Source organism: Tamandua tetradactyla, chromosome 4 (genome assembly GCF_023851605.1).
Source record: "Tamandua tetradactyla isolate mTamTet1 chromosome 4, mTamTet1.pri, whole genome shotgun sequence".
Classification (NCBI taxonomy): domain Eukaryota; kingdom Metazoa; phylum Chordata; class Mammalia; order Pilosa; family Myrmecophagidae; genus Tamandua; species Tamandua tetradactyla.
In genome coordinates, this window is record NC_135330.1 from 193,602,427 (window position 1) to 193,617,398 (window position 14,972).

Sequence of the window (14,972 nt, forward strand, 5' to 3'; positions counted from 1 at the left end):
TGAGACAAGTGGTGAAAGTGTGAGGCAGAGAGGGAAGAGGCAATAGGAAGGGGAGAAAATGGTTTCCAGCTCTGGCCCTATCACTCACTTACTGCTGACTGCGTAAGTCACTGAGTTGATTGAGTCTTAATTTCTCTAATCTAATAAACAGTGATATTTGTAGTTCTGTCATCTTCCTTCAAGAACTAGCTGATTGGTACATGTATATGCACAACACACACAATATATATACATATATATGAAATAAAATTATCTTGTTGATCTAACAGGGATTTAGATAGATGGCTAGGGAACATTGTCACTGTTAACACTGGTATCAAATGATTCTCTGTGCTGTCCACAAAAGAGTGTGACAGATTATGATGCAAGGAAAAAATGGGGAAAGGAGGAAAAAGTATAGGTTGAGTTAATTCTCTTGCTTTTTGTTGCTACAACCTTAACGGAAATTCACTGGTGTCTTAAAGAAACCCCAACCCCCAAGTCACTTACCTTATTGAGAAAAAATAAGTCCCGTTTGCTCTTGAGGTAGTTGGATAGATTTCCATACTTGCAGTATTCAACGATCACCATCAGAGGCCCTGCAGCCAAAACAGCAAACGCTCAGCCAGCCATTTATTTGCCAGCCTTCCGCCTGCCAGAGAAGCCTCAAACCGCCCTGTCTTTAAGTTTGCAGGGTCTAGGAATGCAACTTTGGGGTGAGAGGCTCATAAGCTGGGTCAATTTTTCAATTTAACCTGAGAAAGGGTTTTAAAAAATACAAAAGTATTTCTTGGGCTTGGGGTTGATTTAGCGGATGAAAGAAAAGCATTGAAGGGGAAAGAAAGCAAGAACTTTGGGGGAGGGGGACAAAAGCCAGGGCTTGCAACTAAACTGACAGCCACCTGTCCGCCTCTTAGCCAGACCCTGGAGGGGAGAGGGGCCTCCGGTCACTGCCACCCAGGCCCCGGGAGCGTTAAGCCGCTCCTGCCCTACCCAGTGCAGAGAACAGGCCATTTCTGCCCTGCAGCCTCTTTCCCAGCAGCCTGGCTGCCTTGGGGTATTCACCTTGGGGCTTGTGAAAGGGTCAACGCAGGGCTCCACAAACCTTTCTGTAAAGGACCAGAGTAAATAGTTCAGGCTTTGCAGGCCATGCAACTAACTCAACTCTGCCTTGGGAGCTTCAAGGAGCAGCAGTTAATACAAGCAAATGCGTACAGCTGTGCTCCAGTAAAACTGTACGGACCCAGAAATTTGAATTTTCCATAATTTTCACACATCACAAAATATTCTTCTCCTTTTGATTATTTCCCAACTCTTAAAAAATGTCAAACATTCTAAGCAGCATGCCTAGCTTGCTGATCCCTGGGCTAAAGCAAGCAGGAGGGTTGGGAAAGGGCCCAGCAGCACTACGGGACCCGCAGGGGCCCCTGGATGACTCTCTCCCGGCCCGGCCTCCCTTGGGCTGAGAGGAAGGTGTGTCTATAGGGAGGGACAACTTCCGGGTTAAGCTGGGTGTGACCCCGGAGATGTCCCACCGGGAGGCTGTCCCGGAGCATGCCGGGAGCGGAAGGCCTGTGGCCCCGCGGATGTTGGGAGCAGTAAGGCCCCGGGGCCCCTGTTCTTCAAGCTTGGCGCAGGCCGGGTACACCCTGGAATTTTGCTGATTTTTAAAAGACTGTGAGAAATCCTGACAACACCTCTTCCTTCGCAGTTACGGAAGGTAAGGTTGCTTCTAGGGGTCTCATGGGCTACTCCAGTCGCCCCGCCATGGGCAGGAGTAGTCGGCGATCTGGGGAGCCTGCCCGGGGCCCAGCAGTCCCCACCTTCCGGCGGGGTTTCCATCCTAAGGGGAGCTCAGAGGCCCAGACAGAGGTGGGTTGCCCGCTTAGCCCCGGGCAGCTCCACACACGCAAAACCGAGGCCAACAGAAGGAGATGGCCAGAGCCGAGAAGGAGCTTGTCAGTCCTCAGTGTGCAGGAAGGGCTGTCGGGGCCCCAGCACTCTATTTCTGGCCTTCCAGCCCTTAGCTTCTCTCCACTGCTACTCCCAGCAGGTGGGGCTCCCCAACTAACTTTTTCATTCTTCCCGCCTTGAAAGCTTGGAAGACCTTCCCCTGCACAGGTCCTTGGCGCCTTTCTTTCTGGCTCTGTCACAGTCTGGGCTACACTAAGCACTAACCTGGCCATGGTCTGTAAGACTATGCCAGAGCTTCCATTAGAAGGCACAGCCCTGCCCCTGCCTCCTGCCCAGTGGGTGAGGCCTGAATCCAGGGCAGACCCAAAAGGACCTTCTGGTTGTCCCCAACATCACCTCCTCCTGGGATCCTCTCAGAGGTGACTCATTCCTTCAGATGAAGCTTCAAGGAATACTTAGCCTCCTAGACTTTCGCCTTAGCTCTGGTCACACTCCCTCTACATCATCGTGAGAGGAAAATACCCCCACAAGACCTAGAGTCTGTGGAAAGAGATCTAAAAGGGGGTCAGTCCTCTTCAGAACCTCGTAATTAGCTAGATCCTTTCTAGGATGGGAGTGCCCTTCCCTGAGTGGATAAGCTGAGCTATCGAGAGGCCATTTTCCCAGTGAGGAGGGACACAGGTAAGGGCCGGAGCTGTACATGGGAGTGCTCTGCTCCCAGGATGGGCACCGGAAGGTGGGTTTACCTCCTTGTTTGGTGCAGGCACCCAGCAGGTTGACCACGTTCAGGTGGTGACCGATGTGGGTCAGGATCTTGAGCTCAGTCATCAGAGCTTTGTACTCGCTGGCTGTGGCCCCCTCTGTGTGAGAAGAAAGGAAGGGTCAGGGCAACAGGACAATGGGGCTGCTTCCGCCCGAGGCGGCATTCCTGCCCTCCTTGTTTGTCAGTGCCCAGCCGGTGGCTTTATTAACTTCCCCACATTCTGCAGAAAGGCCAAGTCTCCAGACTGTTTTCATTACCCCCCACCCTCCCGATGCAACATCCTTTTGATTACAGTCAGGCCCAGAGCGGTGGTGGGGTTAGTCACTGGGCATTTCCTCTTCGTGGGCCTCGACCTGCTCAGCAAAGTGCTGACTGAGAGCTGGGCACCTGGTGAAAGCATCCTCCAGAGGTTTCCCTCTGTCAGAACGCCTCCCCTCTCTTTCTCACTCTCTTCTTTGTTGAGGGGGATAGGGGTCACAAAGGGGCAGGGAGCAGGCAAGGAGCACAAAATGGCAGCGTCTGTAAACATCTTTGCCATGTGATAGTTTCTCCCTATAAGCTTTTCCACCGGCGTCTGCAGAGTTGTCTTGGATTATAAAGGTCCATAAGCATCTGACTTCAGCTTCATTCTCAGAGATAAGACACATTAGCAGAATTTAAGAAGTAAATTAACTTTGCTCTGTCTGTTTGTTCTTATTGGTTAGTTTCTAAGACAATTAAACAATTAAATTATTTTTAGAACCATAAAAGTAATAAATTCTTACTGTAAAACATTCCACCATATAATGTATATGGAGTTAGGAGTGAAACTGCTCCCAACACATTTATCTTCCTAGAGGCAACTACTAGTAATGGTTTGGGATTTCAGACATATATATATATATGTATATATATACATACACCGAAAGAAATGTCATCATTTTGGTTGACATAAATGATACTTTTTTGTTTGTTTTTTTCCCCCCTTTTACAGTGTATCAGAGACATTTGTCACCCTTTTGAGTTGACAGATGACACTCCTGGATTGTCTACGATTTGGGTTTTTTTTTTTGGCTCTTGCAACTAATGCTGTAATCTACAGTAATCTTTGTGCACAGGTGCAGGTATTTCTGTAGGACTTAGTCCTGGAAGTGGGTCAAAGGTATGTGCATTTAACACTGTGGTAGATACCGATGTGGTGCTTTATAGGCACAGGTCATTTTTCAGTAATTACTAGGAAAACTCCAGAAGCTTCCCAGTGGGGTTGGGGCTAGCTGACAGTAGAAGTGCGACAAATATTTGTTGGACAGATAAAGGATATGATCACCCTTCTCATTTCAATCACAAGTGTAAGGCCCAAAAAAGGTTAAAGTTTTTGCTCAAGGGCCCTTTGAGAGAGCTCCTGACTCATGACCTTTGTTTGACATTCTGCCTTTTCTATTTTTCCCCAAAACAGACAGCCAACTAATTTAAGCAAGAAAATGGAATTAAAATGGTTTTTGAGGATTTGTATATTATGGGTGGTTTTTAGTCTTTTTTAACCAAAGCTAATGACTTAAAAAAAAAAAAGCTATGTTAAAAGACAAATATATTACATGCATTATTTCTGCATTATATGTGATAAATTCTTTGGGCTTTTAAAAACAATCCACAAAGTCAGAATCTTTCCCCCCTCAACCTCATCAGTCCCCCTAGCTGATGAAGCGGATGCTTCCAGGCTTAGTTTCAAATTGTCTCCAGGTTGGATAGTATATTGCCTCCAAAAAGCCGGATCATTTTCAGGATTTTGGAGCACCAGGCCACTTCCAGAGGCCTGGCTCTCTGCAGCCCGCCATTTTGTGGCACTGCGGTGTGGTAAAGAAGAGCAGGGAACTTAAAGCTTGCAGACTTGCCCCCAGGAGCTGTGTGGCCTTGCAGAGGCTGTTTCACCTTTCTCGGCCACACTTCTTCATTTGCATAAGGGGGATGATAATATTTACTTCACAAGGATATTGAGAAAAAAGAGGAAGAATGGCAGTTCCATGTGGTTCTAGGTAATAGATCAAGTGTCTAACCTTGTGCTTTCTCACGCAGAAGGCACGTTGATGCTGCTTTTCTTCAGAATCTGGGGTGGGTAGGGAGGGATGTGCTGGAACTCAAGTAATTCTCTCAGAAACACCTGCCATCTGGATTGTCCATCCCAGACAAAAGTCCTTCCCTCCCTACTTTCAGTGTCGAGCTGTCAGATTCTTTGTAGAGTTTTATCAGGCCCTGGCAATCTTTTGAGGCAGAAAAAGATCATGGGGTTTTTGAAATGCTGGTATTAGTGACGGAAGAGAATGAAGAACGCTGCTGTCTCCCTGAGCAAACGGCACCTTCTCCTGGAGCCTGTGGCAGGTGTCCTGCTTGTCTGCTTTGTGGAGCATACAGCTTCCCGGGCCTCTAAATCTCCCTGGCAACATGCTGGAGACTTTGACGAGCAAAAAACTGCCCTTGGATTTTCAGTCCTGATTCTTTTGCTTTAGGAATCTTAAAATGAGTTGAAGTAATACAAACATTCCACCAAGAATAGGGCAATGAAGTGTTTTCTACACTTTGAAGGACAAATGGATCTTTGAGAAGTTTGGGTCACACGTTTTCATTGTTTTTCAGTTTCAATCTGTCTTCTAGAGGCGGTCATAAATCATCCTGTGGTTTGGTCCTGCCTCCCAGGGCTTCACAGAGTGGTGGTATCTGTCAGCACTAGGAAGATAATTAGGTCTTCCCCACTTCTAAAGAGAAAATGTTTGATGTTTAGGGCTTGATGGTATGTAATAGTTTAGGGTTCTGATTAGGTCAGTTATTCTGGCTTCACTTTGTAATTAGGTCAAGCCCAAGCCAAGCCTTTGGGACTGGTGTGCAGGCTCACAGAGGATCTGCCGTGTGTTTACAGTGGGCTTCAGTCCCTGATAGACTAGGGTCTGAGATGTGGGAGGAGAAAGACCTCTGAGGTACCAGAGATCATTTCCTCAAGGACAGTGCTGGATTGTTCCATTTTACCAGGTTTATTTTGAACTTTTGTTGACCTAATCGAAAACTCCTGAAGCAAAGGGACATCCCACTGGATGCGGGATGTGAAAGTTTTGTGGGCAGAGCAGCAATCACTCGTTTCTGTTGCTAGGCCATATTTAACTGACACCAGCATTGACGGGATGCAGAAAGGTCATGGGTCAGTTGAAAACCAAACCATAGCAGACATACCTTTCAGCATTTTTACAGCCACAGTCCGGCATGTTGGTGATTTCTTAATACCAAATGCAGATGCTTGAACCACTTTTCCAAAAGCCCCTCGTCCAAGGGATTTGCCTGCAGTGAAAAAGAAGACAGTGTATATGCCAAGCCATCAGGGTGAGTTTAAGTTGTTTTCAGGAAGGAAATGCCTTTTCTTATATGTGGATGTTAGACTTGTAGCTTTGAATGGAATCCTGATGAACTGACCCCAGAGGAGCCAGAGTAAGGGATAATTTGTAGAGTCTCTTCCTTCCAACTCTTTCCTGTGCTTCTGAGGCCCCCATATCCTTCACAGCTGGGGGGTGGGGTACCCAGAAGGCATGTGGTGCAAGTAGATGGCCAGCAAGGGCCTGGAGGAGGGGAGACTGCCAGTTCCTAGGGTGGGTTTTTCTACTGTTTAATGTCATTATTACCAATAAGGCTTCCTTCTGGTTAACCTGACCCTCTTTTCTTGCTACTTAAAGTCGTTCAAGACTTTCGCTGATCTGTTTTCATCAAAGAGGGGGAAATAGAGGATGGTGGTCACTGCTGTTGGCCATTATGTGCTTGATAGCATAGAAATAATTATTAAATCGTATCTCATACTTCCTTGTCAGGCAACATATTCCCAGTCTTTCTAACATCTCCTTACATGATTACTATAAGTACTCATGGGTTGGCATCTCAGTCTATCAATGACTGGTAGTTTGCTTCAACCACAGAGAGGCGTTGCCAAATACAATAACAAAGCAAGATTTCTTTCATGGTACCTGTTTATTTATGCCATGATGACAGTTATCATGTTTCTTTCCCTGCCCTTGCATGACCCCATGTGGCTCAGAGGTTACCAGGACCTGGTTTGAGTCTTCCATTTTCTAGCTGAGGCCCGGGCACACCCAAGGTCCCTGTAGGTTAGTGCAGAATGAAGAGTAGCCCTTGGGAATTTGAAGGATACCCAAAGCAGGTCTCATCTAATCATAGGAAACTGGAGGGGCCAGTGGCGTTAAGACCTTGAGATTTAAGCTTCTTGGGGAGGGCACCCCCTGGAATTTTTCAGCTACTTCTGGAATCAGGAAACTTCCTTTTGTGCCATCAGAAAACAGGTAGCAAAATAGATCCCAGAAGGACAACACACCCTGAGGTTGATGTCACAGAAGGAAGTGTCAGCCCAGAAAATCACTGCTTTTTAGCCATTTTAGATGGAAAAATAATTGCCACTGGTCAAAAATGAATCCTGGCAGCTAGAGTGTTAATTTAACCAAACCCCTCCTTTTCCAACCCAGTCTGCTTTCTCAGACTGTCCTGATAATGGGCCTTCAGTCCACTAACCTTCCTTCCTTCCTTCCTCATACTCCAACCCCTTCCCCCAAAGGACATGTTTGTCTTTTTTTTTTTCCGTTTTACATTTCTTGTGAAGTTTGCAATGAAGTGCTTCTGCTTCTTCATTGTATTAGAACTTGTACACAGTTATGCGCCACTGCTCAGTGACAAAAAAGCGTGCACCCCTGCCTCTGTTTATGATATTCTACCACCACCCAGCCCCCTTTGAGGCCAGGGGGAAAGTTAAACTCCCAAGGTCCTCAACATAGACTCTCAGAGGCTGTTCCTGGCACACATTTCATAGGAGCGCTCTCTGCACTAGGAGGAAACGCTGGGGACAGGACAGGGACTTGGTCCGGTCGGGCCTGCACTGTGGGTTGGCGGGTGTGGGGAGGCACAGAGCCTCTGCCTTCTCCTTCCGGCAAAGCTGTCCAAGAAACAGACCCGGATGGGGGCTCTGAAGTCGAGATAAAAGAACCTCAGAGGAGGACAGAACACATGGATGCTGAGATGATTACAGGAAGAGTACTGGCAGATGCCTTCTCCAGATTTGTAAAAACTGGTGCCTTTCAGTTAGAGGTTTATTCATTGCTTTCTTTGTTTCTTTTTCTCTTTCTCCCTCCCTCCCTTCCTCTCCCTCCCTCCTTTCTTTCTTTCTCTTTCTCTCACTTTCTCTCCCCCTTCCCTCTCCCCCTTCTCTTTTCTCTCTCTCTGTCTTTCTTGTTTTTCTACGCTGCCTTCTCCCATCTAGGAGGAAAAGTACCCTGAGCCTGAGAAATGTCAGGATAATGGCTCTCTCCCCACCCACTCTCTGCACACTCCCAGGACTCTAGCTTACTTGGGGGCAGGCAGAATCCTTCTACCCATAGTATCCATGCCACCAAGTCTCTTCCAGGACAAACTTTCAACAACTGCTTAGAGACTGTGCTTCTGTTGGTGAGATGCAACCAGTGCTCACTTGGCTTCCTTCGGCCTTTTCATTTACGCTCCTGGATGCAGACTGCTGCCTCATAAAATAGCAGGAGGTTATTATGGGCTATTTAATCAACTCATGTACTGGAAGTCTTTCTGTAGACCCACAGTTTCTGTTTGGGGTGGGAGGGGCGCGCAGCCACACTGAACTTGACCTCCCCTGATCCTCATTTTCCCTGAAAGTCTTCCTAGGCTAGGCATTGCCACTAACTAGCCGGGGAAGTCCACTAACTAGCTGGGGAATGGTTAGATCATTGCCATACAATACAAGGATATAGAAATCTCCCCCAGAAATGGCCTTGGGCCACTCTGGGGAGAGTGTGTACCTATGGGGGGTGGTCCCCTCCCTGGTATTCAGAGCCATGTCTTCCAAGAAGCAGTGCTGGCCCAGGCCCTGCCCCTCGCTGAATTCCAGACTCCCTATGTTGCTTCCTGTACTAGTTATTCTAATTCGGACTTTAAATTATTTTCCATTGAAAGATGCTACATCAGACGTGATCCCATCTTCTGTGATGAAAGTATAGGAGCTGAAGTAGTGTATCCCAGGAGGCATCACCACCAAAACAGGCTTCTTTTGTGTCTGGCTTTCAGGAATTTTAAAGATAGCAATACTTTTGAGCCACGATCCGCTTGCATCTGCCCATCAGGTCCTATGAACTCTGACTGCCTTACCAGGACCCCTGGAAGCAAGCAGCCGAGTAGACACAGCTGAGAAGAGACGCGGCTTTGGCCTGCAAACCTCTCTGTGTTTATCCCCCGCGGGACCTGCGACCAGTCAGCCTTTTCTCCCCACCCTCCCCCGAAGAATCTTGATTCCTGTCACTTGCCAGGCGCTACTTTACTTTACTTTCTGTCATGTATCTGGTTTGAAAAATAAATCTCTGGGCCTCCCTGCTCCCTTACTACTGGAAGGAGCATCTTTTTTCTAGCCCTTGCAGCCCCTCTGCATGCAAAGACAAAGTGTGCAGACCTGACGTGCTTTCTCTCACCCATCAAAGACACTCAAGTGGACACTAGCCATGTCATAGCATCTGGCAACTCCAGGATGGAAAAGAATGATAAGAAAAATCTTCACCCAGGAGAAGCTCCTGTAAAGGGATTATGTGCACCCCCACAGCCCAGGGAAAATGGACAGGAGGCTTGGCAGTCTCCTTCTCTGTGATACGGTTGCAGTGACACCAGGCCAAGGAAGGAGGAGATGGGACAGAAGTTCATGCGTCCTACACTGGAAGAATCATGTTTGATTGTGACTAATAACTCTGGAAAGCAGCGTGGCCGAGAATGGCTCATGGCTGTGGAGAAATTATCCCACGTTCCCTGCCAAGGTCACTGAGGGGCTGGGCCAGCTGCCATATAATTTAGACTCGCAGAAGGAACTCATCCAGCGTGCCACCTGCCCTTAACTACTCTAAATTTAGTTGACTTTTTTTTCTCCTGTCAGCCACTATTGCTGGCTTGGGCCTGTCTCTCCAGCTTTTTACTGATTTCTAACTTTCCTCCCTAAGCCAAACTGAACGTACCCTTGGGGCCATTTCTTTCTCATGGTAGGAAGCAGTGTAAGCAGAATCATTTTAAGGCCTAAGTGAGGAACAACAGAAAAGCCACTTCTTCCCCTCTGTCCCCTTTGCACCCCAGTATAGTTAGTGTGTATTGGGGTGGAGGGGAGCAGGGGGCGAGGATGCCCATTGAATTTGGTGCAACAGACTTGTGACACTGAGAGTGAGAGGGTCCAGCAGTGCTGGAGCCACAATCTGTTTTCCTAGTTCCAACTCCTAATGACTCTGGCATACACAGGAATGAATGGAAAACTTTCAGAAGCCACAATCCAAATGTTTTTGGGCAGGAGTAATTGAGGCTCCAATTGTTTTGTTGCACCATGGGCTAGAAATGAATTTGCATTGTGACGTCTGGGCCAGAGGAACTGGGTAAGCCCAGGGAAAGCACTTCTGCCTGCTGTTTACAGCGTTGATGTTACCTGGAAAACAACAGTCCTTGCTCTTGAAAAGCTCAACTTAAATGACCCTAGGATTTTCTTTGTCTGGACATTGCGAACACCCAAGGAAATTAAAACGATGTAATGTGCGCATTTACTGCAGAAGGGGTTTTTGATCCAGGGCATGGAAGCGTGCCCGTTTTTTCACCAAATGTGTGATTTACACTGTACTCACCATTCTGAATTATGTCCTGGATCCCAGATTGCTAATTGGTAATGATTATCATTATATAGAATATTATATAATGCCTGCAAGTCTCTTGTTTGGAATAAATCCTCTGCTCTCCCCTTTTCTTATCCACTTTTGTGTCTGTCTCCTTTGCCAGACCGAACCCTTTGAGGGAAGGGGCCCAGACACCTTTCTGCCCCCAGGGCTTAGTGTGGCATCTGTTCAGAGAAGCTGCTCAGAGGTGTTGGATGAGTGAACGCCCTGGCACTCCACGAGAATCATTAACCCACTTCCCCACCTGCCCTGGTGTGTGTGCAGCACCATTCCGATGGAATAAAGCCTTTACCCAGTTTAAGTCTCTCCCGGGCAAACTCCCACTTGCTGGCCTCATAAGGGAGCCGCTCGCACTGCTCATCCAGGGGCATCTCGTCCGGGTCCATGATGATTGACAGGTAGTCAGTCTTTATGTCAGAGGAAGACTGAGAAAGAAAGAGAATCTCCAAGTCACCAACAAGGAAGAAACTTCCACCCTTTGGTCATTTAGCTGAACCTGTGTGGCCAGGTATATGAAGTGCCCCTCTACCTCCACAGACACACCTCATACTGAAGTGTGCAATTGCCTTTGAACAACTCCTTAAAATTCCCATGTTTCTGTGCTACTCCATCACCCTGTCTTGGATGAAATGCACGCAGATTCTCCAGTGACATCCTCACCCAGACTTGTTTTTCATGATAGACTTTCTCTTAAAAATGCAAAATATTTTTACAAAATCAGTCCAAACATTGGCTAAAAATAACTTTTCATGACCATTCTGGACTTGCAGGAATATACACAACAGATGGGCCCCCACCGCCCACGACTGTGGCTTTTCAGCATTCTCAGGAAAGGTCAGGAGTGGCCACGCGGGACAGGGAGAGGCACATTTTGTAGGAGGTGTTGAAACTTAGAAGGCCTGACCTCTTGGTTGTTGCAGCTACCCGAAAAGACTCTAGGGTCCCTCGGTGTGATTAGGGTGAGCTCCACCTTCTATAAGAATAGAAGTTGATTTCTTCAAAGGCCAAGAATAAAGACACATTGCCAAAGCCTGAGCTTGTTTGGTCGTTGATGGTCCCATGGGGGAGGTGGGCACCTGCCTTGAAGGGCTGGCTTTATCTCAGTAGCTCAGATCAAGCCTGGAAAATACCCTTTATTTCACATGATAGCTAACTAACTAGGCATTTAGTGTCTTAGATTCCTATCAGTGGGGTGTATTTCCTGTTAATTAAATGTACAATTGATGGCTGTGTTTCTGTGGGTAGCATCTTGGATAGGACAGAAGAGAAGCATTCTTGCCCATATAAGGTGGATTTTGATAGCTCTTGCCTAGAAGCTCTGTAAACTCCATTTACATGAGTTTGTGGGGCCATTCCTTCCATAGCCTTTCCCTAAGCAAGGTCAGAGTTCAAGTAAAGAGACAGCCCCTCCACACACACCACCTTCCACCCACCCGCATTCCTCAGCCCTTACTCACGGGTTTTGGGCTGTCACAGCTCACCTCATCCATCACTCCCAACCCTTCTCCTCACAAAAATTATCACTAAAATGTGTGACAAATAGCTCAAGGCGGAAAGCTTTGTCTGGCCTCCACAGAGGGTGGAAAACAGAGAAAAGCGATGCAGCACGTCTGTCACGAACTGCATTTGCCATTGGTGTTAGCCTGTGCGGACCCAGCCCGTCGGGGCACGCCAACGTCCCTAAGACTGTAACGAGTTGAATTCCTCAACCAGGGCGCTGGGCTTGCGTTAGAGAAGCTGCTGGGTAGGCTTTTGGACTCAGCTCTTCAATGTCCAATAGAGCCAAGGCTGTGGGAAACCATCTCCAATCCTCAAAGAGCCGAGGACAGCGGAAGCCCAGCAGGGGACATCTGGGTCTCAGACAGGAGACGCAGGCAGGCCGGCAGCAGTGGTGACAGAGGGGGAGCAGGCAGCGCAAGGCACCCTCCCCGCGGAGCACCTCGGGAACTTTATGGTTTCTCTCAAGGCAAATGAGAGGAAATCCCAAACAAACCTTGAGAAGGGCTTTGAGGAGAGTCCGATAGTAGGATCGTGGTTGACAAATATTTATTCTTTCGGTTGACATTAACACTGAGCAGCTTATAGCTCCTGGTATGGAGGCCACACAGCTAAGCAATTAGGAGCCCAGGAGGGAGGCAAAACTCCTGGGGTGGAAACACAGCTTAGCTCCTGACAGGCTGCGTGAACTTGGGCAAGTGACTTAACCTCTCTGACCCCATTTTCCTTATCTATGGAATTGTGATGATAATGGCACTCAGCTCCTAGGGTCCTTGTGAATATCAAATTAAATAATCCACATGAAACTGTTAGAGCTGGGCCTGGTGCATAGTAAGTATCAATCAATGTTAGCTCTTTTATTGATACTTACTGGCCCTATGCAAAATGGGAATGAAAAGATAAAATACAGTTATCAGCACTGGAGAATTTATACTGTAGTTAGAGAAACCACATGGAAATATTTTTTGGACACCTCGCGCCTCTTTGCCGCCACAACTTTTAACCACTTGTCAAGTGATTGTCTTACGCAACCTCTCATTATATTATCTCTTGTGTTTAACCTTTCTTCGTGACACCAGATTTTCAGATTTTTAGAAATGGATGGCATGGTGCTCCATCACTCACTCTTGCCCCTTCTGGTCCATTCTTCTCAAGCAACTGAAATAATCTTTCTGGACATAAATCTGATTCCTTCACACATGCTGTTCCTCTGCACACCCGGCAGGTGAGGCCTGCGTGCAGGAGTGACGTTGCCAACGAAGGAAGGAATGTTAGCTCTTGTCCCGCTGAATTTCACAGAAGTAAGCCAGCCTACTGGCTTCGTGCTAGAAACCTGGGGTCCTAAATTCTGACCTGAACCTCCCACTCCAAGGAACTGCATAGGATCGTGGAACTCAGAGAGCCTGGGATGGCACTACACCTCTTTGAGTTTCTGTAATGTTGTGAGAGATAAGTCAGAGGTGGATCTTTATTTTGCTTTTTCCTTTTTCTCTCCTAGAAGAGTGAGGTTAAGATCATGAAGACTTTGGTGGGGGGGGAGGGTCTATAATTTAAAGACTCTATTCCTTTTTTTTAATTAAAAATATCACTCTGGTCCTAAGAAATAGTCATCTGTTCATTGTTCTAAATTTTCCTTTGAGCACCCTACTTTGAGATTGAGAGCCATCGTAATGATTTGTTTGCAGTGTTCACCAGGGCAGGGACAGGAGCGAGAGGGAAAGGGAAGAAGCTAACATTTGCTTAGTGCCTGCCCTAGGCATCAGACCAGGCATTCTAGAACATTCTGTAAAAGGAGCAGTGAACTTACTCAGATGTGTTCTTACCCTTTTCAGTTTTCGGATAAACAGTGTCAACAGGAGCCAGAAAAGAGTGGCAGCCACGCAGGTACACGTCAGAGTGATCAGCTCCAGGTTTGACTTGTCCGAGGTCCCTGGAGAGAGAAAGTCACCGAGAGGGTGTTCAAAGAAACTCAAATTTGGGATGTTTGTGGCTTCGTAAAAGTGATTCAGTGCCCCTAGAGGATCGCCAACAGCAACCGTGCTCTGCTGGGGCAAGAGTCAGGTCTTTGGGATGGATCCTGTCCTACGTGTGTACGGATGCAGGCAGGCTTTACGATGACATCATTACACGCTATCATCTGAAACTCACACATCAGAAGAGTTCCCAGAAATTTTTGCTGCCGAGTTTGCAAACTTTGTGATCCCCGAGAAAGCTAATTAAAAATCAGAGAAAAAAATTAAAATGGGGAAAAAATTATGACAGGAACAAGAGCCCATTAAAGTGCTAAATCTGGTGCAGGTCAAATCTCTCTGATGGGTCTTAGAGGAAATTCTAAAGAGAAAAGAAAAAAATAATAAAGACATAAAAGGGCTCCTGTGGGACTCACAGAATTCTTCAAAGTCGATTTTAAAATAAAAATAAAACTCAAGGACTGTCACAATTGCCTGCTTCACTCCTTTTGGACCAGCCACCCCACATCCTGCTCCCGCACTGTCTGGGAGGCTCTATTTCTGACCGGTTCACCAGGCAGCCTGCAGGGCGCTGGTTGCGGATGAGAAACGGAAGTGATGGAGCAGGACACTTCCCAGTCACCTCAGTTCCTAGACACACAGCTCAGAGGCTGAGCACTGTTCCTCCAAGAGCAAAAGGACAGGTCCCAAAGTGTTCCAGCAATGCCTCCAGACAGGAAGTCTTTGGGATTTGTAAAAGGTTTCTCTGGCAGGCCACAACAGTGTTGTCCTAATACTTGATTCTAGAGGACAATTTTCCAGGAATTTTGAAGTGACGCCTTTACCCTTTAACTTCACTGAAAGCAGAAGGCTTAGCTTTAAGTTAGGTCGAGAGCAATGGAAACTTGGTCAGTTAGGGGTTATGTACATAGAGTACATTTCATATGCCAAGGCCTCACAATCCCCCTGTGAAGTCAGTGGCTTTGGGAGCCCCATCTGAGAGATGCGTATTTCCTCTATGGGCTCTCGGTTTCAATCCAACAAGCACAGGCTGAGATCCTACTACAGGCGAGGCTAGGGGCTGGAGGAGATGGGAAATGAGTACAAGAACATTCCTACTCTCAAGGAGCTCTCTTACAAACTGACCATGAGACT

General features: G+C 47.2%; 1 protein-coding gene and 1 long non-coding RNA gene across 5 annotated transcripts in view; one reads left to right on the forward strand and one right to left on the reverse strand.

Annotated features, from left to right (window-relative positions):
• The window catches only part of FLT1 (fms related receptor tyrosine kinase 1), a 170,208-nt gene that overhangs the window by 21,973 nt on the left and 133,263 nt on the right, over window positions 1-14,972 (reverse strand). For all 3 annotated transcript variants that reach the window (XM_077158937.1, XM_077158938.1, XM_077158936.1), the window contains 5 exons: window positions 13,692-13,798; window positions 10,664-10,796; window positions 5,855-5,959; window positions 2,640-2,753; window positions 490-578 (listed from right to left, as the gene is read on the reverse strand). In XM_077158937.1, coding sequence (XP_077015052.1) covers window positions 490-578; window positions 2,640-2,753; window positions 5,855-5,959; window positions 10,664-10,796; window positions 13,692-13,798 — 548 coding nt within the window. The remainder of the gene's footprint in view (window positions 1-489; window positions 579-2,639; window positions 2,754-5,854; window positions 5,960-10,663; window positions 10,797-13,691; window positions 13,799-14,972) is intronic.
• LOC143681692 (uncharacterized) overlaps window positions 1,497-14,972 on the forward strand; it is a 48,238-nt gene continuing 34,762 nt past the window's right edge. The window contains exon 1 of one of the 2 annotated variants that reach the window (XR_013174784.1): window positions 1,497-1,699. This is a non-coding gene — a long non-coding RNA (uncharacterized LOC143681692). The remainder of the gene's footprint in view (window positions 1,700-14,972) is intronic. The other variant, XR_013174783.1, reaches the window with a different exon arrangement.